This window comes from Emys orbicularis, chromosome 4 (genome assembly GCF_028017835.1).
Source record: "Emys orbicularis isolate rEmyOrb1 chromosome 4, rEmyOrb1.hap1, whole genome shotgun sequence".
Taxonomy (NCBI): domain Eukaryota; kingdom Metazoa; phylum Chordata; order Testudines; family Emydidae; genus Emys; species Emys orbicularis.
The window spans coordinates 157521615-157549094 of record NC_088686.1 but is presented as its reverse complement, the minus strand read 5'-3'; the positions used below and the strand labels follow the sequence as shown (position 1 = coordinate 157549094).

Genomic DNA, 27480 nt, shown 5'->3' with positions numbered 1-27480 from the left:
AAAAATTTCAATTGCAACATTTCGCATCCACAGTTCAAATTTCAGTGAAAACATTCATCAGCATTTCAAATTCACCCAAAAAACTTTCACTGACATTGTAAATTTCTGTTTTCCATCAGAATTTCAAATGTCATTAAAATATTTTCATCACAATTAAAATTCCAGTGCATTTTTCATCCATTTCAAATTTTAGGAAAGGTTTTTTTCATTGACATTTCAAATTGGGACATTTTTCATCAAAATTTCATCTCTCTGAAATTTTTCCATCAAAATTTGAACTCCAGCATTCTCATGGATGCCTCAAATATCAATGAAAATGTGCATCAAAATATCAAGTTTCAGTGAAAACTTTTCAGCCACATTTCAATGTTTGCTATTTTCCATCTCAATTTTGAGCACCAACAAAATTCCTCCTCAAAATATCACAAGCATTTCAACCCAAAAATTCCAGTGGCACTACTAATTTGGATATTTTCCATCAGAATTTTGACTCTCATTGAAATTTCCCCCCTACAAAAATGAAAATTCCAATGACATTTTTCATCAATTTCAAATTTCACCACAACATTTTCACTGACATTTCAATTTTGATATTGTCTCCCATGATGGCAAATCTCACTGACATTTTTCCTCAATCACACTTTGAAATTCCAATGAAGTTTTGCGTCCGTTTCCAATTTCAACAAAACATTTTCCGTCAACATTTTGAATTTTGATATTTTCCAGCAGAATTCTGAATCTCTCTGAAATACTTTCTATCCGCATTTCTCAACACACGTCAGTGGTTGTAAAACTTCATATCCCAGTAAAACCAGCCATATTTCAATGAAAGTTTTCAACCAAACAAAAAAGTTCATTACAATTTCAAATTTCACTGGAGTCGGGGAGTAGAACCAAAATTCTACCTCAGAAATGTGGGAGGTGTGGAATTTCCATCCCATTTCACTAACAGCCTCCAAAACTGACTCAAATATTTTAAAGCAGAAATACAACCCTGATCTCTTTCGAGGGGAATCCATTTGTTCTGACTTCATCTCTAGGCACCAAAAAGGTCGTAAATTAACGCTATTTATTATCCGGATTGTGGTAGCATCTCTGAGCACCAACCATGGCCTAAGACCCCACTAGCACCCCCAGTGCTAGCCACTGTGCAGACACAGAGCTTGCAATCCAGTGTAGAGTGGAGCGTGAAAGGAACAAGGAGCCAGTGTGTAGCAAGCACCCTGCTTGCTTTTAAAGGGACCCGATCCTTGATTTTAATATCCGGTCCTCCCCATGGCATCTCTGCCCAGCCCAGAGCAGGAGCAACGGTGAATTTCATGGGTCCTCTTCCATAGCTGGCAGAATCACACCATGGGGAACACAGGAACAGCTGCCCCAGAGCACAGCAGTGGGCCCATCTACCCTGGTATCCCACCTCTACCAGTGACTGTCCCAGCTGCTTCAGAGAAAGGCAGATCAACCCTCTCTCCCCCCGGTGGACAGTTCTGGAATAACTTGCCCCCAGGGAAAGGAAGATCCCACACAAGCCCCCAGAGTTTGGACCCCAGAGTAGGGTGGGTTTCATTTCCCTTCCCTCCCCTCCGACTATTGCTTATTTCGGGGTGAATAGTGGAGTTTTCGGTTCACTGGCAAGTCTGAAAAATTGGAGGGGAAAAAAATTCAGGTTTTGGGTCAAAATTGAATGTTTATGAAATTTTCGGCAAATCAAAAGTTGAAAAAAAGTTCCACCTGTGGTCAAACAAAATGTTTCGTTTTGCTTCTGAGCCTTGGTTTGTTTTTTAACGCTTTTGAGTTGTCATTTCAATCAAACCAAGGGAGGGTTTGAAACAAGCCGCCATTTGCAATCAGAACAGTGAAACATTTTCACTTTTTCAAGATTGATTTTCGGGTTTTTTCCAACCGAAACCATCTGCTGAAACTGACAAGGAACTGCAAACAGTTTCACGGAATCTGTCCATTTCACCCCCCAAAAACTTTTGGCCGAAAAACTTCTCCCAGCTCTAGTTATTCCAAAAGTCCTATTGACTGTCACAACTTTGAATGCCCGCATTATCGTTAGCAATGTTAAATCCTTATTTTATTTTATTTTTAATTCTAGGCTCTGCTGTTATGTAGTTGCAGGTAGTTCCCCTGGCTAAGCAGAGCATGGATCAGCTCTCAAATCCCAGCCACTGCAGTTCAAGGGAAGGTTCCCAGCTGAGTTCCTCCCGGGCCGGGAGATGAAATACACGTGTAATCGAGTGGCCCACATGGGAAAGGTTGGGGGGATGAGATCTCAAAGACCTTAACCAAGGATGTTGGTATACGTAGCCCCATTTTACAGATGGAGAAACTGAAGCACAGAGAGGTGACATGATTTGTCCCAAGGTCACCCGGCAGAGCTGGGGAGAGAACCCAGGAGTCCTGGCTCCCAGCCCCCCCTGCTCTGGCCCACTAGACCCCACTCCCCTCCCAGAGCCGGGGAGAGAACCCAGGAGTCCTGGCTGCCAGCCCCCCCTCCCCTCCGAGAGCTGGGGAGAGAACCCAGGAGTCCTGGCTGCCAGGGCACTACCCATTGGGCCACACTGCCTCCCACGACTGACTCGAGGCCTGGAAAGACAACCGATAAGCACCTAAAGGAGGAGGTTCATGAGACCAGAGTGCTCTTGGAGCTAGCAGACAAAGGCCAATTGGGAGCCAATGGCTGGGAGCGGAGAGGAGATAAATTCAAAGTTGGTAGAAGAGGAAATATTTTGTCTCTGGGGGAGTTGGGGGTCGGCTCACCCAGCACTGAGATGCAGCCACCTCTGAGGCGGGGCAGCTGGGGAACAGCCGCAAAGCGACACCACGCGGGGATGGCTCGCCGCACCCCACAATGAAATCGGATCCCCAAACAGATCCCAACATGATCTAAGTCACGTCCGTGTATTATATCTCAGCCCGAGCCCCTGCAAAACCAGCTACTCCCCCGACAGATCCCAGCACGACTCCCTGCAAAACCAGCCCCCCCATCCCATCCCCACCCCCTGCAAAACCAACCCCCCCAGATCCCAGCACAAACCCCCACAAAACCAGCCCCCCATCCCATCCCACCCCCTGCAAAACCAACCCCCCCAGATCCCAGCACAAACCCCCACAAAACCAGCCCCCCATCCCATCACACCCCCTGCAAAACCAACCCCCCCAGATCCCAGCACAAACCCCCACAAAACCAGCCCCCCATCCCATCCCACCCCCTGCAAAACCAACCCCCCCAGATCCCAGCACAAACCCCCACAAAACCAGCCCCCCATCCCATCCCACCCCCTGCAAAACCAACCCCCCCAGATCCCAGCACGACCCCCTGCAAAACCAGCCCCCCATCCCATCCCCACCCCCTGCAAAACCAACCCCCCCAGATCCCAGCACGACCCCCCCCCAAAACCAGCCCCCCATCCCATCCCCACCCCCTGCAAAACCAACCCCCCAGAACCCAGCACGACCCCCTGCAAAACCAGCCCCCCAGATCCCAGCACGACTCTCTGCAAAACCAGCCCCCCAACCCATCCCATCCCCACCCCCTGCAAAACCAACCCCCCAAATCCCATCCCCACCCCCTGCAAAACCAGCCCCCCATCCCAGCACAACCCCCCACAAAACCAGCCCCCCAGATCCCATCCCCACCCCCTGCAACACCAGCCCCCCAGATCCCAGCACGACCCCCTACAAAACCAGCCCCCCCAGATCCCAGCACAAACCCCTGCAAAACCAGCCCCCCCAGATCCCAGCACGATCCTCCACAAAACCAGCCCCCCCAGATCCCAGCACGATCCCCTGCAAAACCAGCCCCCCCAAATCCCAGCATGATCCCCTGCAAAACCAGCCCCCCAGATCCCAGCACAACCCCCTACAAAACCAGCCCCCCCGATCCCAGCAGAACACCTTGCAAACCCAGGCTCCCCCAGATTCCGGCACGATCCCTATGAAACCAGATCCCCTAGATCCCAGGGCAACCTCTCCCATTGCCAAACCAGATCCCCGTCAAACAGATCCCCAGACCAGCCACCCCCACATCCACCAACCTCCCCTTCCTCGCCCCCAGCCTCCTGCCCCAGGGCCCTCAAACCTTCATGCCCCTCCCGCGACCCAGGTTCCAGCAGGCACCCCCTCCCTCCCCCCCACCCCCGGCCCAGTCTCGAGCTATGAACTGGCCAGGTGCCCTCGGGGGCCTCACACCCTGTCCCCCACATGGTTCTGGAGGTGTTGGAGGAGCACAGAGCCCCCCTGAGAGCCTTTGCCACATTCCGGGCGCGCCAGAGACATCCCCCCGTCGCGGCGGGCGGCCGTGGCCAGGCCGCGGCCTGAGGGCTGGAGGCGGGGCCGAGCCGGGGCCAAGCCGCCGGGAGGAAGGGAGTCGTCTGCCGCGTGCCTCCGTGGGCCACGCCCGGCCACGTGGTTCCCCTGGCGCAAGAGGATGGCGGAGATCTCGGCACAGCTCTTGCGGCTCTTCTCCCCGGGCCCGGCTGGCTCCCCTCCAGCGTGGACCTCTCGGTGCTGGGCCAGGGCTGCCGCGTCTGGGAAGCCGCGCCCACACTCCGGGCACCGGAAGGGCTTGGGGTGGGAGGCCAGGTGGCGGGAGAGACCCGAGCCCTCGGCAAAGCTCTGGCCGCAGTCGTGGCACTTGTAGGGTTCGGTGGCCGGGCGCCGGATGAGGCTGGCCATTTCACCTGAGCCGGGGCGGCCGCCAGTGGCTGAGCCGGCGGGGGAGGGATCTGCCACGAGCCGGCCTCTTTGGTGGACGCCCGGAGCCGCGTGGGACGGTTCCGCCCTGGGGTGGCCTTTTTCGTGGACACCAAGCTCTGAGCTGTCACGGACGGGCTCCCCCTCGGCGTGGCTTCTTTCGTGGGCACCGGCCGCCGAGCACTCGTGGAAGGGCTTGGTTGGGGTGCAGCCTCTCTGGTGGGCCCCTGGAGCCGAGCTCGCTCCGAGCCCCTGCCCGCAGTCGGGGCACCTCAGCTTTTCCCTGATGTGGTTCCTCTGGTGCTGGGTGAGGGCAGAGATGTCGCCAAAGCTTTGCCCGCAGTCGGGGCACTTGTAAAGCTTTTCACGCATGTGGGTGATCTGGTGCCGGGTCAGGGCCGCGCTGTCCTTACAGCTCTGCCCGCATTCCGGGCAGATGCACGGGGCATGGATCTCCTGGTGCTTGGCCAGCGCTGAGCCATCTCCAAAGCTTTCCCCGCAATCATCGCAGATGCAAGAGGAATGGATCTCCTGATGCTTGGCCAACGCTGAGCTATCTCCAAAGCTTTGTCCGCAGTCGTTACAGATGCAAGACACATGGGTTATCTGGTGCTTGGCCAATGCTGAGCTATCTCCAAAGCTTTCCCCGCAGTCGTTACAGATGCAAGACACATGGGTTATCTGGTGCTTGGCCAACGCTGAGCTATCTCCAAAGCTTTGCCCGCAATCATCGCAGATGCAAGATGAATGGATCTCCTGGTGCTTGGCCAATGCTGAGCTATCTCCAAAGCTTTCCCCGCAATCGTTGCAGATACAAGACACATGGGTTATCTGGTGCTTGGCCAACGCTGAGCTATCTCCAAAGCTTTCCCCGCAATCGTTGCAGATACAAGACACATGGGTTATCTGGTGCTTGGCCAACGCTGAGCTATCTCCAAAGCTTTGCCCGCAATCGTTGCAGATGCAAGTCTCCCGGCTCTCCCCGAGCCCCCTGCCTCCCGCCCCGCCGCTATGCCCTTCCTCCTGGTGCCGCCACAGGGCCTCCTCCTCGGCGAAGCGCTGGCCGCATTCGTGGCACACGTGGGGCCGCTCCTCCATGTGGATGCGCTCGTGGGTGATGAGGTTGGAGCTCTGGCTGAAGGCCTTGCCGCACTCGGAGCAGCGGTAGGGCTTCTCGCCGGTGTGGGTGCGGCGGTGCTGGATGAGGTGGGAGCTGCGGACGAAGCTCTTCCCGCACTCTGCGCACTGGTAGGGCTTCTCGCCGGTGTGGATCCGCTGGTGCCGGATCAGGGTGGAGCTCATGCCGAAGCTCTTCCCGCACTCCCCGCACCGGTAGGGCTTCTCGCCCCGGTGGATCCGCATGTGCAGGGTGAGGTTGGAGCTGAGGCTAAAGCTCTGGCCGCACTCGGCGCAGGCGTAGGGCCGCTCCTCGGTGTGGCAGCGCTGGTGGCGGGCCAGGGCCGAACTGAGCCCGAAGGTCTTGTGGCAGGTGGGGCACTTGTAGGGCTCCACCCCCATGTGCAGCCGCTGGTGCTTGACCAGCGTGGCGCTGTGCCCAAAGCTCTTCCCGCACTGCAGGCATTCGTAGGGCTTCTCGCCGGTGTGGGTGCGCTGGTGCTGGATGAGCTCCGAGCTCTGGATGAACGTCTTCCCACACTCGGTGCACCGGAAGGGTTTCTCCCCGGCGTGGATCTTCTGGTGCTTGACCAGGTTGGCGCTCTGGGTGAAGCCTTTGCCGCACTGGGTGCACTTGAAGGGCCGCTCGCCAGTGTGGGTGATCTGGTGCTGGATGAGGTCGGAGCTGCGGTAGAAGCTCTTCTTGCAGTCGCCGCACTGGTAGGGCTTCTCGCCAGTGTGGGAGCGCTGGTGCTTGATGAGGTTGGTGCTCTGGCTGAAGGCCTTGCCGCACTCCCCGCACTGGTAGGGCTTCTCGCCGGTGTGGGTGCGCTGGTGCTGGATGAGGTTGGAACTCCAGCTGAAGCTCTTGCCGCACTCGGAGCAGCGGTAGGGCTTCTCGCCGGTGTGGGTGCGCTGGTGCTGGACGAGGTGGGAGCTCTGGGTGAAGCTCTTCCCGCACTCGGTGCAAGTGTTGGGCCGCTCGCCCGTGTGGATGCGCTGGTGCCGCACCAGCTTGGACCACTGAGTGAAGCTCTTCCCGCACTCGTTGCAGATGTAGGGGCGTTCGCCCTTGCGCTGCGGTGGGGCAGGGGGCCGGGCGGAGGAGGACGGGGGCTCAAGGCGGGGCGGGCGGCCCGCCTGGGTCCAGGAAAGGTTCTCCCACGGCCACTCGGGGCCGGCAACCTTGGGGTCCTGGGGAGGTTTGTCCTCCGGCGACGTCCGCTCCGCTGGGGGAAAGAGGGAGAGAAAGATGATAAGAATGTGTCAGGACTCCTGGGTTCTATCCCAGGTCTGGGAGGGGAGTGGGGGCTAGTGGTTAGAGCCGGGGGGGCTGGGAGCCAGGACTCCTGGGTTCTCTCCTGGCTCTGGGAGGAGAGTGGGGTCTGGTGGGTTAGAGCAGTGAAGGTTGCACCCTCGCTACAGGACCAGGTATAGAACCCAGGAGTCCTGGCTCCCAGCCCCCCCTGCTCTAACCACTAGACCCCACTCCCCTCCCAGAGAACCAAGGAGCCCAGCCTCAGTTGATTCCTGGACAGTCTCCAAGCCGGTCTCTCCCACTCCTCATGCGTGTGGGTACCTCCTGAGATCACCCTTTCCTCGGAGCCCTGGAGATCCGGGACGCTCGGCTCTTCCCCTCTCTCCATCCGGGAGGTCACAGCGGGGGAAGAATCGGGATAATCTGCACACGGAGAAAAGAAAAACAGATAATTGCACAGGGAGGAGAGAACCCAGGAGTCCTGGCTCCCAGCCCCCCCTGCTCTAACCCACTAGCCCCCACTCCCCTCCCCTCCCAGATCCCTGTCCCCACAGGTGTCAGTGGGGGTTGCTCCAGATTTACACAGGGGTCCCCGAGATCCAACGCCTGATTCCGGAGCCCCAGGAACCTGACCTCCTGGCCTGGGTTATTCAGATGAAATTTACAGCCCTTGTCAGTTTCCATGCAGGGTTTTTGGTTTTTTTTTTTTAATCTTCAAAGCAATTAGAGCCATTAGCTAATTAATCCTCCCAACAGCCCTGTGAGGTAGGTATTCTTAGCCCTGCCTGACACACCGGGAGCGGAATTAGAAGGATGAAGTAATGTGCCCGGGGGCACACGATGAGTCAGTGGCAGGGTTGAGATTTCGGGCTCCGAAATCCCTGGCTGCAAGCCCAGCTCACCCCGTTTAGGGACAGGGTCACTGAGATCAGAACCCAGCCATGACTGCACTGGGGTCACTCCGGATTTGCACCAGGATCTGGTCCTGACTTCCTTGAAACTGGATTTAGCTGCTTCGCTTTCACTCCTCAACTCGGGAAACCTGGACCACGCGTTTGGTTTTTATCCCTTTAAAAACCCGACAACACCTTCCCCACCCCCCGCTGTGTTTTCAGCAACTTTAAAGCCACCTAACAGCCTGTGGACTCTTTTAATTACTATTATGATTTAAAATTACAGGACCACCATTCTGCTGGGAGCTGGACGGACCCTGACTGAGATCAGGGGCCCCTGTCGTGTCAGGTGCTGCACAAACCCAGGTAGAGATCGGGCCCTAGCACACATGGTGCTGCACTATATAAGACCCCACTCCCCTCCCAGAGCTCAACATAGAACCCAGGAGTCCTGGCTCCCAGCCCCCCCTGCTCTAACCCACTAGCCCCCACTCCCCTCCCAGAGCGAAGGATAGAACCCAGGAGTCCTGGCTCCCAGCCCCCCTGCTCTAACCCACTAGCCCCCACTCCCCTCCCAGAGCGAAGGATAGAACCCAGGAGTCCTGGCTCCCAGCCCCCCCTGCTCTAACCCACTAGCCCCCACTCCCCTCCCAGAGCTGGGGATAGAACCCAGGAGTCCTGGCTCCCAGCCCCCCTGCTCTAACCCACTAGCCCCCACTCCCCTCCCAGAGCGAAGGATAGAACCCAGGAGTCCTGGCTCCCCCCCGCACCTGCGCCCCAGCTAGAAAGACAGGTGCAATCGATCGATTTGGGTGAGCAGAGAGTTTTCACCCCATCTCCGCCAGTTTCAGGACGGCTCCTTCCCGTGCAGCCATCTCCTATTTTTGCGGGAGAAAAAGTGGGGAATTCGCCTAGCGACGTTGTTAAGACCAACGACAACCCAGCAACACTCTGCAGCAAGGCTTTTAGCCGAGCCTAAGAGGCTAACTCCAAGAAGGTCAGCTGGCCAGAACTTTGAATCCAAGATCAGCTGGCCAGAACACTGGCCAGCAGCGGAGGGACCTTCAGAATGGAGGTTGGTTTCGTGACAATCATTATTTATTATCATCGAAATATCGGGCGGGAAGGGCTCTCCTAGGACACGTGGTGACTGCAATTGAAGCCCATTGCCTCTTCTCCTGTCCGCAGCGGATAAGGAGAAGAATCGATCACCCTGCTTTTTGTAACCCTCTTTTATGTGCTCGAAAACTGTGCTCGGGTCCCCGTTCTGTCTTCTCTTCTCCAGACGAAACCAACCCCGGTTTTTCAACCTCTCCCCGTAAATCACGTTTTCTGGACCGTTCCCTCCTTTTTGGGCTCTTTCTCCAACACGTGGGGCCCAGAATTGAACACAGCTGAGGCCTTCGCAGCGCTGAGCGCGGAGGTAGAATGACTTCCCGGCTCTCGCCTGCATCCCCCCAGAACAACGTTCGCGGGGGGGTTCTGGCCACTGCATCACCTTGTTGACTCATATTTCGTCTGTGATCCATTCTTGGCCCCGGGTCCTTTTCTGCAGCACTGCCTCCTAGGCCATCATTCCCCGCTTTGTATCTGGGCGACGGATTGCTCCTGCCTGAGCTTCGTCCTTTGCATGGGTCCTTCCTGAATTTCATCCTATTTAAACGGCCGGGCCCAGGATGCGTCTGCCTTCCTGTATAACCCAGGCCGGAGAACTGCGCCCGCTTCCCCTGGTAGGGAGCCCAGTCACTTGTGTTTGGTTCAAGCCTCTTCCGAGAAGGCAGCCAATCGAGATGGGAAGGCCTCAAGAGACGGAAAATCCACCCCGGCCCTTAGGGGTTTGTTCCAATGGACAATCACCCACAGTGTTGAACAGGTGCTGCCTTATTCCACATGGGGACGTGTTTGGGTTTTAGCTGCCGGCCACGGATTTTTCAGCTCTTTCTCTGCTAGGTTCAGGAGCTCGTCAGTAGCAAGGACTGTCTCAGGTCGCCTCTCCGTCTTCCTTTGGCTGAGCTCTCGAAGTCTCTCGCCCGCAGAAGCGTTCTCCCGCCCTCGCCTAGTTTTTGTGGGGCCACGTCCCTGCCCCCAGAACTGCCGGCAGCATTAACGCTCTGGTTAATATGGCCGAGGGTCCAGTTAGCCCTTTGCATCGCGGGGAGCTCGTGTTGGGTTGTGTGGCTGTTACGAACCCCGAGTCTTTTCAGAGTCACTGCTTCCCAGGATTCAGTTCCCACTCCCCTCCCGGAGCTGGAGCTCCCAGCCCCCCTGCTCTAACCCACTAGTCCCCACTCCCCTCCCAGAGCCGGGGACAGAACCCAGGAGTCCTGGCTCCCAGGCACCGCTGCTCTAACCACTAGCCCCCACTCCCCTCCCAGAGAACGCAGGACTCCTGACTTCTGGTCAGGCAATTTTGTGGGGCCTCTCCGAAGCCACCCCCAATCTGGAACCGTGACACAAGCCCTAGACAGGGTGTGCCTGGGCCAGTCTCGCCAGCCTCAGATGGAGAGGGAAAACCAGCGCCCTCCGCCGTGCATCTCCGTCCAGGGACGCCGCTCACTCTCGCAGCCACCACGCTAGATGCCGTGCGATGGCACAGAAGTGACCGGGCTGTATTTTAACGCCGATCAACCCCTCGTTCACCTAGGGATTAGCAATGACCCCACCCCACCCCCCATCCCTCCCCGGCTACCTGTGGAGCAACGGAAGAGATGGACAAGGTTTGAACAGGCACATTTCTGGGAGAACCAGCACCTCTGACCCCCACTGACTGGGTTGGGGGTCCCTGCTGGACTGAGGGGTGGCTCCCAACCCCCACTAATACTGCTTGGGGCGGGGGCTGGGAAACAGGACTCCTGGGTTCTTTCCCCAGCTGCGGAAGGGAAGTGGGGTCTAGTGGGTTAAAGTGTGTGTGGGGGGGTTCTATCTCTTGCACTGGGAGGGGAATGGGGTCTGGTTAGAGTAAGGGAGCCCGGACTCCTGGGTTCTTTCCCCAGCTGAGTGGGGTCTAGTGGATTAAGGGGGGAGCCCGGACTCCTGGGTTCTCTCTCTTGCGCTGGGAGGGCTAGAGCGGCTGAGCTGCGTCTCCCTCTGAACCGCCCCCCGCTCCCCCTCTATTGTTCCCGCTGCCCCCCCCCCCCCGGCCCCCACTCACCGCTCCGGCCGGCGCTGCCCGGGGAGGGGGAGCGCTACGCCCCCCGGCTGCCCGTGCGCACAGCGGCCCCCATGGCCCGGGCTCGCATCCGGGCTCCCCCCGGGGTGGGCAGGCGCCGGGCCGGGGCTCAGGGTGACTGGCTGGCGAGCGGAGGAAGGTCCCTTTACGTATCCTGTCCCCAACCCACCCACCCTGTTACGCTACTTCCCGCTCCCGCCTGCTCCCGGCGCCAGCAAGGAACAAGCTCTATGGTCCTTCGCCCCGCGGCGCGGAACAGCTGGTTCGAGCTACGCCTCCGCCGGGGGGACCGGACTCCTGGGTTCTCTCCCTAACTCTGCCAGGGGCGTGGGGACTGGTGGGATAGAGCAGCGGGGCCTGGGAGCTAGGACTCCTGGGTTCTCTCCCCAGCCTCGGAGCGGAGGGGAGGGGAGGGGGGGGTCTCGTGCAGGGCTTCTTAAACTGGGGGTTGTGACCCCTCAGGGGGGTCACAAGGTTATTACATGGGGGGGGTCACGAGCTGCCAGCCTCCCCCCCCAAACCCCGCTTTGCCTCCAGCATTTATAATAGTGTTAAATATTTTAAAAAATGGGTTTAATTTATAAGGGGGGGGTCGCACTCATAGGCTTGCTGTGTGAAAGGGGTCACCAATACAAAAGTTTGAGAACTACTGGGTTAGAGCAGGGGGGCTAGGAGCCAGGACACCTGGGTTCTCTCCCTGGCTCTGGGAGGGGTGTGGGGTCTAGAGTGTCCAATCACAGCAAATAATTCCTGCTTCCCCACTACCATGACTGTCTCCTCTTCTGGTTAAAATTCTCCTGTCAGTTACACAGATGCCATGTGCCACCAATGGGGTTGGCCTGGTGTGTAGGGGAAGGAAATACGTAGACATTTGTGTTTTGGGAGTACACAGTTCTGGTTCCTAGATTGCCCCCCTAGGCCCCACTCCCCTCGCAGAGCTGGGGAGAGAACCCAGGAGTCCTGGCTCCCAGCTCCCCTGTTCTAACCACTAGACCCCACTCCCCTCACAGAGCTGGGGAGAGAACCCAGGAGTCCTGGCTCCCAGCTCCCCTGTTCTAACCACTAGACCCCACTCCCCTCCCAGAGTCAGGGATAGAACCCAGGCGTCCTGCCGTAAAGGCAGGCTGAGCTTGTTAGCCCATCTCCTGGCTGCACCACCTGGGGCTTGAATTCAAACACCCCCAAGCGTCACGAGACTGAAGATAAAAAATGGCGAGCGTTGGTGCCGGCTTCTGAAATCGCTCCAGTTACACAGCAGAGAATTGCAGTGCTAAGGACACCCCGGAAACCCCAGCCCAGAATCTGCTGCATAAGGGGGTGTAAGCTGGGCAGACGGGGCGGAAGGGTGGCCACACCTGGAGTATTGTGTCCGGTTTTGGTCCCCCCGCTACAGAAGGATTGTGGACAAATTGGAGAGAGTCCAGCGGAGGGCAAAGAAAATGATTAGGGGGCTGCAGCACATGACTTATGAGGAGAGGCTGAGGGAACTGGGATTGTTTAGTCTCCAGAAGAGAAGAGTGAGGGGGGATTTGATAGCTGCTTTCAACTACCTGAAAGGGGGTTCCAAAGAGGACGGAGCTCGGCTGTTCTCAGTGGTGGCAGATGACAGAACAAGGAGTAATGGTCTCAAGTTGCAGTGGGGGAGGTCTAGGATGGATATTAGGAAACACTATTTCACTAGGAGGGTGGTGAAGCACTGGAATGGGTTCCCTAGGGAGGTGGTGGAATCTCCATCCTTAGAGGTTTTTAAGGCCCGGCTTGACAAAGCCCTGGCTGGGATGATTTAGTTGGGAATTGGTCCTGCTTTGAGCAGGGGGTTGGACTAGATGACCTCCTGAGGTCCCTTCCAACCCTGATCTTCTATGATCCAAAGCTGGGGGCCGGCCAGGGCGTCTTGCTGGGAATCGGGGAGTCTGGGCCTGGGTCGGGCTGGGAGGTCTGTGAGCCCTGTTGCCTCAGAGGAAATATCTCGCCTTCCCTGCCCCTGGGCTGCTCCCTGGTAGCCAGTTCTGATCTGAGCATTTGCAGGTGCTGCCCCCTAGCCGGGGGGCATCTGTCTGGGCTCAAGCTCACCCCCCGCCCCATCCTGCAGCCCCGAATCCCCCTCTTAACTGAGTGGGGGGAGGGACTAACTCCACCCCAGGCACTGCCCCTCCCTACCTAGTCTGGTCTGCCCCAGCTGATGCCTCCAGTGCAGCTGGCAGAAGCCACCCCATTATTGGTCTGCTGGAGGATAACAGCCTGCTACCGCTGCCAGATGATGGAGTGACTCCTTTAGCTCAGCTGGAGTCTCGTAGCTGTTTCAGTTGATGGCGTTACTCCTCTAGTGTCATGGCTCATGTGCTAGAGGACAACAACCTACTGCCAGAGCCGGAGTCCACAGCCACTTAGGGATATAAACAGAGGACTCTAGATTTCCTTCCTGTGCTGATTCCCCCATCCTGTCCCCACTGGCATCACTTCCTCTCCAGCCACTGCAAGGATCAGCAAGGGAATAGTGAATGCCGAAGTCGGCAAGCAGAGATTGAGAGGTGCAAGGATGTTCATGCTCAGAGCGATGGACTCAGGCTCTCTGCAGACCTAGGCAGGGTGGCTGCATTGGTTACAAGCAGGACAGCTCCCCCATCTCAAGGCAATTGGCTCAGGCAGGCATCAGTTACCCCTGGAACTTTATCTCTCAGGGTTGAAGGAGAAACTGATGATACCAGTCCGGTATTTCTTTGATGCAATCCTGTTTATTTACAAAGGGCAGACACAAAGTCCTGTTTCTCTGACCCTAAGGGGAATCAAAACAGCAGGAGACAGTTTCTTTGCTCACAATCCCATGCCTCCTTCCAGCCAGCACTCTGCCCAAAAATCTCACCCTGAGCTTTTTCTCAGGGGTCCCGCTACCAGTACTTTTGTCAAAATGAAACACTTTGATTGCCCTGAAACCGAATTTGCTTTTGGAGAGAATTCCAAAAGTGTCGACACCTGTTGGAATCTTCACGGGAATCGCATTTCTGTGCCCACATAAACCCCTTTCTGCAATGGTGGCACAGGTGGGTAGGGGTGTCTCCACATTGGTGTCCGTAGTGGGATCCCTTTCCCCCTTGGGGCACCATAGGTTGCGCTGTCAGTTCTGAGCAGTGGGTGAATCCCCAGTCGTAGTCAGGGCAGAGATGGGGTTCCCCTGCCTGGTGGGTGGCCTGCCGGTGGCTGAGGTATCGTTGGTGCTGAGGCGCTGAAGGGACGGATGAATTCCGGCTGCACTGGGAGCATCAGTAGGCATTCCCCACAATCACGGGACACGGATGCCAAGAGTGCTGTCATGTGCCTCTTCCTGGATCCCCAGAATGGCCCACGCAGATCTGCTGCTGCTCCCTCGGGATTCTGGGAAACGTCCTCTTGGGATCTCCCCAAGAATGTCCCGCGCAGATCCTTTCCCGCAGGATTCTGGGATACGTCCCCTCAGCGTCCGCTTGGAACGGCCTGTGCAGATCTGCTCCCTCTGCATTCTGGGACACGTCCACTTGGGGTCTTCAAGGGAACGTCCTGCACGGATCCTGTCCTTGATGGGGATCCTCTTCCTGACACCTGCTGGGAGAGGGGGGTGCGGGAGGGTTCCAGCCAGGGCTCATTCCCTGCGCTGGGAAGAGGGGGAGGGTCAGGGAGGGGGCAGGCACTCCTGTAACAGACCATAATTACAAAGGGCCTCTGGCCAAGATCAGGGCCCCCCTTGTGCCGGGGGCTGCGCAGTCTAAATAGACCTTTCGCTCCCCGTTACCTGGGCTTTGCTTTTCAGAACGAGTCAGCAAGAGGTTCGTGTCTGGAGCAGCTGGTGCCAGTGGCGATGAAGAAATCTCAGGAGGGGGCCAGGGCGTTTCCCTGCCGCGCAGGTGGATCATAATCTGCTCTCCTAGAGGCCAGCGTGAAGGAGATGACAATCTCCTAATTCCCTGGGGTGAATCAGGACTCCTGGGTTCTTCTACCCCAGCTCAGGGAGGGGAATCTAGTGGGTTAGAGCAGGGGTGGCTGTGAACCAGGACTCCAGGGTTCAATCCTGGCCCTGGAAGGGGATTAGAGGGGGGAGGAGAACCAGGACTCCTGGGTTCGATCCTGCTCCTGGCCCTGGAAGGGGAGGGGGGGGGGAATGGGAGTCAGGCCAGGGTTGGCTCCTGGCCCTGGGAGAGACGTGGACTGGGAAGGTTAAAGCAGGGTGGGCTGGGTGTCAGGTCTCCTGGGTTCTAACCCCAGCTCTGACTAAGCTGTTGAATTTCTCCAGGCCTCAGTTTCCCTGGCTGTGAAATGGGGACAAGAATTCTTCCTTTGTCAGATGAGAGTGTCAATTCTGTGGGGGTGGGGGCGGGGGCGCTCTCGCCCAGTGCATGTGGGCAGGGCCCCGATCCCGGTGGGGGGGGTGCAGCACCGATCTCAGCTGTATTAATAACCAGCCCCTTCCAGTTGGCAGGCCGGAGCCCAGAGCCGGGACGTGAGCGGAGCTTGGCCCGCCCCAGCCACGGAGGGTGAGCGGGGTTACATGGGGCGGAAATGGACGACGCTGGGGGGAGCCCCGCAGCAGTCCCGCTACCCCCCAAGGGACTACATTTCCCAGCATGCCTCGGCCCTTTAACCCTCCGCTCGCCGCAGCTCTGCGGGGAGGCTGAGTCGGGGCAGGAGGAACTCGCCCCGGGGTGGGGTGCGGTGCGCGGGGGTTACCTATCACCGCCTGTGAGTCCCAGAAGCGGGGAGCCGGCCCCTGCTCTAACCACCAGACCCCACTCCCCTCCCCGAACCGGGGATCGAACCCAGGAGTCCTGGCTCCCAGCCCCCCTGCTCTAAGCACTAGACCCCACTCCCCTCCCCGAACCGGGGATCGAACCCAGGAGTCCTGGCTCCCAGCCCCCGCATCCCTACACCATGCAGAAATGCAAATGCATCAACACAGGCTCTTTTTTATTTGCAATCCCACTGATGCCAATAGAGCCAGGCCAGGCTCTGACCTCGGAGACTCCGGCATGAAGCCGGAGCGACCCCACTGACGCGAGGGGGCCGGGGCCAGACTCTGAGCTCCGCCGATAGGGTGACCCGATGTCCCAGGGACAGTCCCGATTTGGGGTTTTTTTCTTATATAGGCTCCTATTACCCCCCCACCCTCTGTCCCCATTTTCCACATTTGCTGTCTGGTCGCCCTAGCCGCCGATGAGCCCAGCATGTTTATTCCACCCTTGCACTGGCCACAAGGCCCATCCGCTGGGCACAGATGGCTGGGCAGAACGGAAACGCGGTGGTTTTGTTTCCTACGTACAGGCAGCCTCAGCCGATAACATCCCAGGAGGTGTCTGAGCCACAGGAAGGATGTCCTGGACTTGTGCATCAAATGAACTGGGGAGCAGGACCGGGGAACCCCAAGCCCAGGCTGGCGGCAGAGACCGGGCCTCGGGCAGTCCTGCCTAGTGGCTAGAGCAGACCTCAGGCCCAGGGGTCAGAGCAGGCAGCGGTAGCCAGGAAGAGGAGCCCAGGGCCAGTGGCCAGATGCCGGAGCCGAGAAATGGGGCCAGACAACAAAGCACCTCCCCAGGCTGGACTCAGGAGACGGGTTTGATGTCCCTGGGGAGGAGCAGCGTCCGGCTCCCCAGGCTCACAGGGCCCTCGCCAGGCTCTTCCCTTGCCCTGATTTCTGCTGACAAGGTGCCACACGGATACAGAGGCGAGAGATGGTTTTGATGCCTGCTGAGACCCCAACTAATTCTCTCCTCTGACCCCCACATCCAGCCCCATAAACCCTTCAGGCCCCTCACAGCACGTCTCCCCAACCCATATACCCCTCTGAAATAGTCAGACTCCCCTCCCAGAGCTAATGATAGAACCCAGGAGTCCTGGCTCCCAGCCCCGCCCCAGCTCTAACCCACCAGACCCCATTCCCCTCCCAGAGCCAGGGATGGAACCCAGGAGTCCTGGCTCCCAGCCCTGCCCCTGCTCTAACCCACCAGACCCCATTCCCCTCCCAGAGCCAGGGATGGAATCCAGAAGTCCTGGCTCCCAGCTGCAGGAGGAAGTGTGGTTTACCTCGATCGGGGGGGCAGTACAGCACCTGATGCAACAGGGCCCCCGATCTCAATGATGGGGTCAGTGCACACCCAATGTGACAGGGCCTCTGATTTTGGTCGGGGCAGGAGGGTCAGTGCAGTGCCCACCACAATGGGGCCCTGCTGTCCAAATATTATAACACACGTAACCAATTAAAACAACGTATAAAAGAATTTACAATCAATATCTTCTTTTAGCCGAGCTTTTCAAACACTTGCGCCAGGTTGGCCTGGGAGGGTGTGTGGGGGGGGAGCCTCCTCGGAGGCAGGGCTGGCTCCAGGGTTTTGGCCGCCCCAAGCAGCCAAAAAAAAAAAAAAAAAAAAAAGCCGCGATCGCGATCTGAGGCCGCAATTCAGCGGGAGGTCCTTCGCTCCGAGGCAGAGTGAGGGACTGTCCGCCGAATTGCCGCCGAATACCTGGACGTGCCGCCCCTCTCCGGAGCAGCCGCCCCAAGCACCTGCTTGACAAGCTGGTGCCTGGAGCCGGCCCTGCTCGGAGGACTCAAAGCCTTAGAAATCAGGGTGTCAAATTTCTATTCTCCTGCTTTTTTCAGGCAGCTAAACAGCCACTAAAATTCAATATTTTTAAATCAGCACATCTGGCTAACTTGCATCCAAGAGTTTTAAAAGAACTGGCCGAGGAGTTGCTGGACGGAAAATGTTTATTTTCAATAAGCCGCAGGGCACCAGGGAAGTTCCAGAAGACTGGAAGAAAGCTAATGTTGTGCCAATATTTAAAAAGGGTAAATGGGGAATTGTAGGCCTGTTTGTCTGACCTCGATGCTGGGCAAAATAATGGAGCAGCTGATACAGGAATCCATTAATAATAAATGAAAGGAGGGTCCTATAATTAATGCCAATCAGCGTGGGTTTACGGAAAATAGATCCGTCAAACTAACTTGATATCCCTTTTTGTGATGAACTGGGAATACTGGTGCCGCGCATAAAGACCTCGGACCACACCATCGTCACCCCGACCGCCAGAACGATGCTGGAAAGGACCCTGAAAGACACCATCCGCTGCCACTACACCGAGAACCTCAAGCGGAAGCCGGACCAGGGCAAGTTTGCTTGATAAAGGTAATCACGTTGACATAACAGACTTCTGTAAGGCGTTTGACTTGGTACGGCCCGACATTTTGATTAAAAACTAGAATGATATAAAGTGACCATGGCCCACATTAACTGGGTTAAAAACTGGCTAACTGATAGATCTCAAACTGTAGCCGTAACCAGGGAATGGTCATTGAGCGGGCGTGTTTCTAGCGGGGTCCCTCAGGGAGCGGTTCTTGGCCCTACGCTATGTAACATTTTTATCAATGACCTGGAAGCTGACATAAAATCGTCACCGAGAAAGTTTGCAGATGCCACACAAATTGAGGAAGTGATAAAGAATGAAGAGGCCGGGTCACTGGGTGTTTTAATACGGCTCAATGTAAATGTATCCATCTAGGAACAAAGAATGTCGGCCGTGCTTACGGGCTGGGGGACGCTCTCCTGGGAAGCAGCAAGATTTGGGGGTCATGGTGGGTAATCAGCTGAACATGAGCCAGGGCCGACTCCAGGCACCAGCTTGGCAAGCAGGTGCTTGGGGCGGCCGCTCCGCAGAGGGGCGGCACGTCCAGCTATTCGGCGGCAATTCGGCGGACGGTCCCTCACTCCCGCTCGGAGCGAAGGACCTCCTGCCGAATTGCCGCCGCAGATTGCGATCGCGGCTTTTTTTTGGGGGGGGGGGGGCTGCTTGGGGCGGCCAAAGCCCTGGAGCCGGCCCTGACATGAGCTACCGGTGAGCCAAAGAGCTAATGTGATCCTGTGGGGTGCATAAGCAGGGGACTCTCCAGGAGCAGAGAGGTTATTTTACTTCTGTATCTGGCCCTGGTGTGAGTGCTGCTGGAATTCAGTTCTGGTGCCATTCAAGAGAGATGTTGATAAATTGCAGAGGGTTCAGAGAAGAGCTGCGAGAATGATTAAAGGATTAGAAAACCTGCCGTATAGTGACACTCAGGGAGCTCGATCTATTTAGTGTAACAAAGAGAAGGTCTGGAGGTGACTTGATCCCAATGTAGAAATATCTACACGGGGAACAAAGATTTGATAACAGGCTTGTCAATCCAGCAGACAAAAGGTCTAACATGCTCCAAAGGCTTGAAGTTGAAGCTAGACAAATTCAGCCTAGAAATACGGGGAAAGTTTTGACCAGTGAGGGTAATTAACCACTGGACCACTTTACTAAGGGGTGGCGGTGGATTCTACATCCCTAACCATTTTAAAATCAGAAGGGGATGTTTTTCAAAAAGCTCTGCGCTGGGAATGATTTTGGGGGACGTTCTCTGGCCCGTTACCCAGGAAGTCCGGCTAGATGATCACAGTGGTCCCCTCTGCCTTTGGAATCTATGAATAGAACCCAGGAGTCCTGACTCCCAACCCCTCCCCTGCTCTGACCCACATGACTTCACTCTCCTTCCAGAACTGGGGATAGAACCCAGGAGTCCCAGGTCTGGGGTACAGCCTTCCCTCAAACCTTGGTAGTATGAGCGCAGAAGTGGGCCCTGTGACGAAGTGGGAATGTTCATAATGTTTTCACTGAATACTGTGTGCGTGCCTCAGTTTCCCCTATGCATTTCTTAAGTATCTAGGTGGTGGGATAAGGGGGTGGGATTGTTGCAGAGCCTGAGAGGGCCAGTGTGATGCCGTCTGCACAGAGAATGGCCGACACTCTGTCTCCTGGCAACTGATGGCCTGGGCCTCTCCCCTGCAAAGGTGCCAACTGAAGGTGTTGGAGAACAAAGAGATCAGGTGACCTCCTGGCCCAGCCACTGTGCGGCTGTTCCCCAGCTGTCCCACCCCAGAGGTGGTTGCATCTCAGCGCTGGGGTGCAGAGGAGACGTTCGCTTGGTTTAGGAGGGCTGGGGCTGCATGGGGGTGCTGTTAAATGACTGGCACAGAGGCACATGAGCAGTTTAATAGCAAAGTCTATTGTTCAGACCAAAAAAATACGTATATACACCGAGAATGTAAAATCCACCCAGGCCCCCTCAGAGTCTGGCATCAGGGGATGCTGCCCATCTTTCCCTACCCATGTCCCATCTCCTCCCACAAAGGAGAGAGCCCAGGAGTCCTGACTCCCATTCCCCCTGCTCTAACCACTAGACCCCACTCTCCTCTCAGAGCTGGGGAGAGAACCCAGGAGTCCTGGCTCCCATCCCCCCTGCTCTAACCCCCCAGCCTCCACTCCCCTCCGAGGAGTCCTGACCCAACGCCAACATCCTCTTCAAAGTGTCTTTGGTCCTTGTGCATTTGGCAAGCATGATTCACCTCCCACCCAGCTCCCCCTCTGCCCCCCATGCTCTCCAGTGCGGCACAACGCCGGGGAGAGGGCAGGGAGGAGGCTAGGTCTATGGAGAGTGGGGGACACCCATTTCCTGCTCCTCGGGGCAGATGCGCTTCAGGGGAGGTGCCCCCATGGACTCATCATCCTCTTCTTCCAGCACCGGCTGCGGGAAAGTTGGGGCCGTCTCAAAGGGGGGTGCATCCTCTTGCCCCTTTGGGGAAAAAGGGAAGGGGTGTTATACTTTGAGAGAGAGCAGCCGGGGGGATGGACACCCCCAGCAACCTTGGTATGCCAGCCTCGATCCCACCCAGAGATCCCCATCAACCTCCCTACATTCTCCTATGCCATGAGTAAGCACCCATCCCAACATAAGCAATGAGACCTGCAGGCCAATGGCCCCACCTCCACCCAACTCAACCCAACCCTTCCAATGGCCCAACCTCCACCCAACCTTCACCAATGGCCCAACCTCTACCCAACCCAACCATTGCCAATGGCCCAACCTCCACCCACCTAACCCAATCCAACCCAACCTTCACCAATGGCCCAATCTCCACTCATCCCAACTCAACCCAATCTTTGCCAATGGTTCAACCTCCACCCCACCCAACCAAACCCAACCTTCACCAATAGCCCAACCTCTACCCAACCCAATGCAACTTTCACCACTGGCCCAGCCTCCACTCAGCCCAACCTTCCCTAATAGTCGAACTTCTATCCAGCTCAACCCAACCATTGCCAATGGGCCAACCTCCACCGAACCCACCTCCCAGTCTCCACCCCACTCAACCCACCCCCGCGCACCCTTCACCTCCATGCACCTGACCCAACACCTCAACTCCATACATCCCTCAATTCCACTCTTCCATGCATTTCCCCCGCACCATGCGCTCCCCAATCTACACCCAACCCACCTCCCACGGCCCACCCCTATATACCCCTCACCCCTCAATTTCCCCATGCACCTGTGACTCCAGTAGGCCTGGAACAGGGTCCTCCTTGGTCAGCATGGGGGGCTCATCCGTCCCCTCAAGCAGCAGCACCCCAGAGTCTGCACCCAGAGAGGAACGAAGACAAGGGAGTACCCTGGGGTTATAGGTCCTTGGTGCCAGCTCACCACCAGTAATCCCATGCAGCCCCCCTCTGCTGTAGCCCTCCAGGAAGCACGGCCATCCGGCTGCCTGGGTCCCATCCCCTCACTCCCTGGGGGCTTGAAGTGATGCCATCCTGGATTCCCTCATGCCCTAGGAGTGCTGGGGGTCCTGGGCTCCTGGGTTCCACTCGCTCCCTCCTCCTTTGGGGGCGGGGAACACAGCCTCCCTCCCCCGCACCATGGCACTTACCCCCTTCCTGCCCCAGCATGGGGGGCTGCGAGTCCTCCGCCTTCAGTTCCCCCAGCGGGGTGGGGGTTGCCGTCTGGCTGCGGTCGGGGGTGGGGCTGGAGCTGGTGTCTCCCCCCTTGGCCAGGGAGGTCTCAGACAGCGAGCTCTGGTTGCTGTTCTCATCTGCAAAGGGGAGAGGGTTACAGGTGGGGGCCGTCTCGGATGCCTGGGTCCCATCCCTCACTTCTCTGGAGGGTGGGGGCGCTGCTATCCCGGACGCCTGGTTCCCATCCCCTCACTCCAGGAGTGCTGGGCACGCTGCCATCTCGGACGCCTGGGTCCCATCCTGTCATCCCCTGAGGGCTGGGAGCACAGACATCCCGGACACCTGGGTCCCATTCCCTTGCTCCCCAGGGACCCTTTGGGGTGAACCTTTATGATGCCATCCCAAATGTCCAGTCCCATTCTGGACACCTGGGTCCCATCTCCTCAGTCTCTGGAGGTGGGGGTCAGAGTCCTGCTCCGCCCTCCCGGATGAGGGCACACCTGAGCTAGTATTAATGGGGGATCTTCACCCCCCTGATATCTGCTGGAAAACGGTGGCAGCAAAACATACGACGTCCTGCCAATTCTCTGCGTGGGTAGGGGACAGCTTTCTGATCCAGACAGCTAAGGAAACAGTTTGGAGCTGGTTTGGACCAAGAGGGACGAATTAGTTGCCAACGTGAAGGTGGTCAGGAATTTGGGAGGAAGCGATCAGGATCTGACCGATTCCAAGATCCTGTGGAAAGGAGGACCTGAGAACAGCAAAACAAGGCCACTGGACTTCAGAAAGGCGAATGTCAACCGACTCAGAGAAATAGCAGGCACCGTCCCGTGGAAAGACCAATTAGGAAGAAAAGGAATCCAAGGGGGCTGGCCGTTCCTAAAAGATTTAATAATACTAGAGGCTCAACATCAAGCTATTCCGATGCCAAGGAAAGAGAAGAGCCGAGGTGGCTGCACAAGGAGCTTTTTAGCGATCTGAAACCCAAAAGGGAGACAGACAGGAGGGGCATGTCACCAAGGACGTCTGCATGGGAACCACAGGAGCATGTAGGGACACAATCAGGAAGGCCAAGACAAAGAATGAGTTACAGCTGGCAAGGAATGCTAAAGACAAGAAGGGGTTCTTCAAATACACCAGACAAAAAAGAAAGATCAAAGACGGTGCGGGTCCTCTGCTCAGTGGAGAAGGTGAGCTGGTGATGGAAGATGATGGGAAGGCAGCGCTGCTCAATACCTACTTTGCTGCAGTCTTCACACATAAAATGACACGTGTCCGGGCAACTCGTGAAGTTACCACAGACAAAAACGGGGAAGGACTGCAGATCGGGATAAATAAAGCACACGTCGACGATCTTCTGACCAACTTGAATGAATTCAAGTCAGCGGAGCCGGATGCTCTTCACCCCAGGGTGCTGACGGAATTAGCTGAAGACATCTCGGAGCCACTGGCAATAATATTTGCAAATTCACGGATGATAGAAGAGGTCCCGGAAGGGCTACCCTAGTGCCCATCTTTGAAAAGGAGGAGCCGGGGATCTATAGGCCAGTCAGCCTGACTTGGATACCTAGGAAGCTACTGGAGCAATGCATAAAACCTTCAATGGGTGAATACCGGGAGGATGAACAGGGTGATCGCCAGCAGCCAGCGTGGATTTGCCAAGAACAAATCCTGCCAAACCAGCTTGATTCCCTTCTTTGACAGGGTAACGGGTTTGGTGGATAGGGGGAAAGCGGTGGACATAATATACCTGGATTTCAGCAAGGCTTTTGACACAGTCCCACATGACATTCTCATAGGTAAGCTGGAAAAATGCGGGCTCAGAACAAATACTATTAGGTGGACACATAATTGGTTGAGTGACTATGAATGGAATGATGTCGGGTTCCAGGGAGGACTCAAGTGGGGTTCCATAGGGATCTGTTCTGGGTCCGGCATTGTTTAACAGCTTTATTAATGACCTGGCTGGAAGAATAGAAAGCATTCTGGTCACATTTGCAGATGACACAAAGCTGGGGGCAGCATGCCAACACTTTGGAAGGTAGAGGGATCTTGATACATTGGAGAACTGGGCCACAGACAGAATGAAATTCAACATACACAACGGGAAATGACTGCCTAGGAAGCAGTATGGCAGAAAGGGATCTGGGGGTCAGAGTGGATCACAAGCTACATATGAGTCAACAGTGTAACGCTGTTGCAAAACAAGCGACCATCATTCTGGGATGTGTTAGCAGGAGTGTTGTAAGCAAGACAGGAGAAGTAATTCTTCCCCTCTACTCTGCGCTGATTAGGCCTCAACTGGAGTATTGTGTGCAGTTCTGGATGCCACATTTCAGGAAGGATGTGGACAAATTGGAGAAAGTCCAGAGAAGAGCAGCAAAAATGATGAAAGGTCTAGAAAACATGACCTATGAGGGAAGATTGAAATAATTGGGTTTGTTTAGTCTGGAGAAGAGAAGACTGAGAGGGGACATGAGAACAGTTTTCAAGTACGTAAAAGGTTGTTACAAGGAGGAGGGAGAAGAATTGTTCTTCTTAACCTCTGAGGACAGGACAAGAAGCAATGGGCTTAAATTGCAGCAAGGGCGGTTTAGGTTAGACATTAGGAAAAACTTCCTAACTGTCAGGGTGGTTAAGCACTGGAATAAATTGCCCAGGGAGGTTGTGGAATCTCCATCACTGGAGATTTTTAAGAGGAGGTTGGACAAACACCTGCCAGTAATGGCCTAGATCAGTGTTTTTCAACCTTTTTTTGGGCAAAGGCACACTTGTTTCATGAAAAAAATCACGAGGCACACCACCATTAGAAAATGTTAAAAAATTTAACTCTGTGCCTATATTGACTATATATAAAGTAATTCTCTTGAATAGGAATCAAATAAACACAAAGAAAGTATTTTATAATTACTTTATTATGAAATAGTAAGTAAACAGAAATATGAAAAATTATAAAATACTTTATTCAGTGCGCAATATTTTTTTCCCACGGCACACCAGGCAACATCTCGCGGCACACTAGTGTGCCGCGGAACAGTGGTTGAAAAACACTGGTCTAGATAATACTTAGTCCTGCCATGGGTGCAGGGGACTGGACTTGATGACCTCTCGAGGTCCCTTCCAGTCCTATGATTCTATGATTCTAAAGACAAATGTACGGTGCTACACATAGGGAAGAAAAACCAAATGCTCAAATACAGCATGGGGCGTAACTGGCTTGGCAGGAGCACTGCTGGGAAGGATCTGGGAGTCGCGGTGGATCACAACCTCCACATGAGTCAGCCATGCGATGCTCTTGCAAAAAAAATGTTTAAAAAGCAAATGCAATGAACAGAAGCGTCGCGTGCAAGTCACGGGAGGGGACGGTACTGGTTAGGCCTCGGCTGGAGGACTGTGTCCAGTTTTGGGCACCGGTGTATAGACAGGATGTGGAGAAATTGGAAAGGGGCCAGCGGCGAGTGGTCAAAGGGATGGCAGGCAAGCCACCTGACCAAAGGCTGGGCATGTTTGGAAAAGAGGAGATTGAGGGGGAAACGTGGCGACGGTCTTCAAACCCTTGAAAGGCAGCCCGTAAACAGGGTGGAGAAAAGCGGTTCTCTCTTGGAGGGCAGGACCAGAGGCCGCGGGTTCAAACTGCAGCAGAGCAGATTGAGATGAAATCTCAGGAACAACGTCCTGAGTGGCCGGACAGGAGGACAATGGCACAGACCTGCCTAGGGAGGGTGTGGACGCTCCTTCCCCGGAGGGGTTTAAAAGGCGGCTGGACGGTCGCCTGTCTGGGATGGGTCACACACAAATCCTGAATCTGGGCAGGGGGGCAGACTAGATGACCCTTGCGGTCCCTCCTCACCCTGTGGCTCTCTGCCCGAGTCCCACTGCCCCTCCCCCAATTCTCATGCCTCACTGAGCTGGGGATGCTGCGGGAGCCCCCGAGGAGCCAACGTCCCGGACGCCTGGGTCCCCTCCCCCGCCAGAAACGTACCGTTCAGGTCCAGCATGAGGAGGGCAGGGTTGGCCCGGGGGCTGGGCACGCGCCCCCTCCTCTCCCGGCCCTTGTGCCTCTCCCCGCTGCCGGCCAGGCGCCGCTTCTCCTGCAGGGAGGGGAAGAGAGCGGGGGGGTAGAGATGGCCTCCAAACGGGGGAGGGGGGGTTGGAAAGGAAGGGCAAGGGTAGTGCGGTAGGGACGGACAGACAGGGGCGGGGTTGGGACAGACGGGCACCCAGCCCCTCTCTCACCTCATCCCGGGGGTCCACAATGGGCACCCACTTGTAGATCCTCAGAGACGTGTCGCCCACGGTCACCCAGCGCTTCTCCCTGGGTAGTGGGAGAGGAGGAATTAAACTGGATGGATTATAGCCCTCCAGAGGTCCCCCCCACCCCCAAAATCTTCAGAGATTCCTTCCCCCACCCCCATATACCTGATTGTAAGGCAATTCACTAGCAGAAGTAGTAGGTTATTATCCACTATGCAGCGCTAAAGGACTGATGCCATTAGCTAGTTGCGTTGGGAAGTTGCTATCCTCTGTGCAGAGCTAAAGAGGCCAGGCCTTTAGCTAGTAGCAGTGGTAGCTTATCATCCTCTGTCATGAGGGATGAAACCCTCAAATGGCATCCTTCTACCCCCTGAGTTAAAGCAGAGACTCCTTTAAACAGCAGCAGCAGTGAGCTGTTATCTTCTCTTGACCAGTGTCACACATATCACCTAGGCCAGGGTAAATCATTTGACAGCCATTCATGTCTCAGGAGCAATTTCCACCGCAAAAGGGAGGCGAATGATAAACAAAAGAATTAATAAAACCATAGAATAATAATTAATTGTTGTAATTAAGGGCCAGATCCTGCATTTAGTCACAGGGTGTTACTTTAAACACGGGGATGGCTCGCCCGGCACTCAGATGCAGCCACCCCTGGGGTGGGGCAGGTGGGAGACGGCCGCACAGTGACACCGCGTGGGGCTGGCTTGCCCGGCACTGAGATGCAGCAACTTCTGGGGTGGGGCAGGTGGGAGATGGCCGCACAGTGACGCCGCATGTGGCTGGCTTGCCCGGCACTGAGATGCAGCCACCTCTGGGGTGGGGCAGCTGGGAACCCCCCCGTGTTGCCCACTCACCATCTGCGCACTTTCTCAATGGCCGCCATCACCTTCTTGATGTCATCCTTGGCCCGACTGCGGGTCTCGGCCCGCACCGTGCGCCCTGACATGGGGACGGCGCCCGGGGGGGCGGCAGAGGGGAACAACACCTTCGTCCGACGAGGCTTGGGGAGCCCAAGAGGAGGCTCACTCGGAGTCTGTCTGTCCAACAGGTCACCCGTCCATCCAGCCCCAAATCCCCCCACGCCTACCTCTGTACCCAGCGATCGCCCACCGCTCCCCCGCCGGCTGCCTGGCTGGGACCTAGCGAGGGCGCCCCATAGAGCCCCCCCCACTGCTCCTATATCCCCACTGCTACTATCCCCCCCCCCCGCTCCTATCCCCCCCTCCCTGTCTCTGCCCGCCCCCCCTATGGATCCCTGCCCCCGCAGCGCCCCTCCCGGCGGGGTGTCGGTCCCTCTGTCCGGTCGGCTGTCTCTGCCT

General features: G+C 56.4%; 2 protein-coding genes and 1 pseudogene across 2 annotated transcripts in view; all 3 read right to left on the bottom strand.

The window, feature by feature from the left end:
- LOC135877976 (RING finger protein 112-like) overlaps positions 1-27480 on the bottom strand; it is a 1138053-nt pseudogene that overhangs the window by 524724 nt on the left and 585849 nt on the right.
- LOC135877125 (zinc finger protein 208-like) overlaps positions 4192-27480 on the bottom strand; it is an 82765-nt gene continuing 59476 nt past the window's right edge. The window contains 1 exon segment of the mRNA XM_065402470.1: positions 4192-6888. Within this exon segment, the coding sequence (XP_065258542.1) occupies positions 4192-6888 (2697 nt within the window).
- On the bottom strand, positions 20167-27107 carry BCL7C (BAF chromatin remodeling complex subunit BCL7C). Its single transcript, XM_065402468.1, has 6 exons — positions 27016-27107; positions 26141-26219; positions 25887-25995; positions 21880-22041; positions 21502-21587; positions 20167-20747 (listed from the first exon to the last, which is right to left on the bottom strand). Exons 1-6 carry the CDS (start codon positions 27105-27107, stop codon positions 20601-20603), a joined length of 675 nt encoding a protein of 224 aa, XP_065258540.1. The 3' UTR covers positions 20167-20600.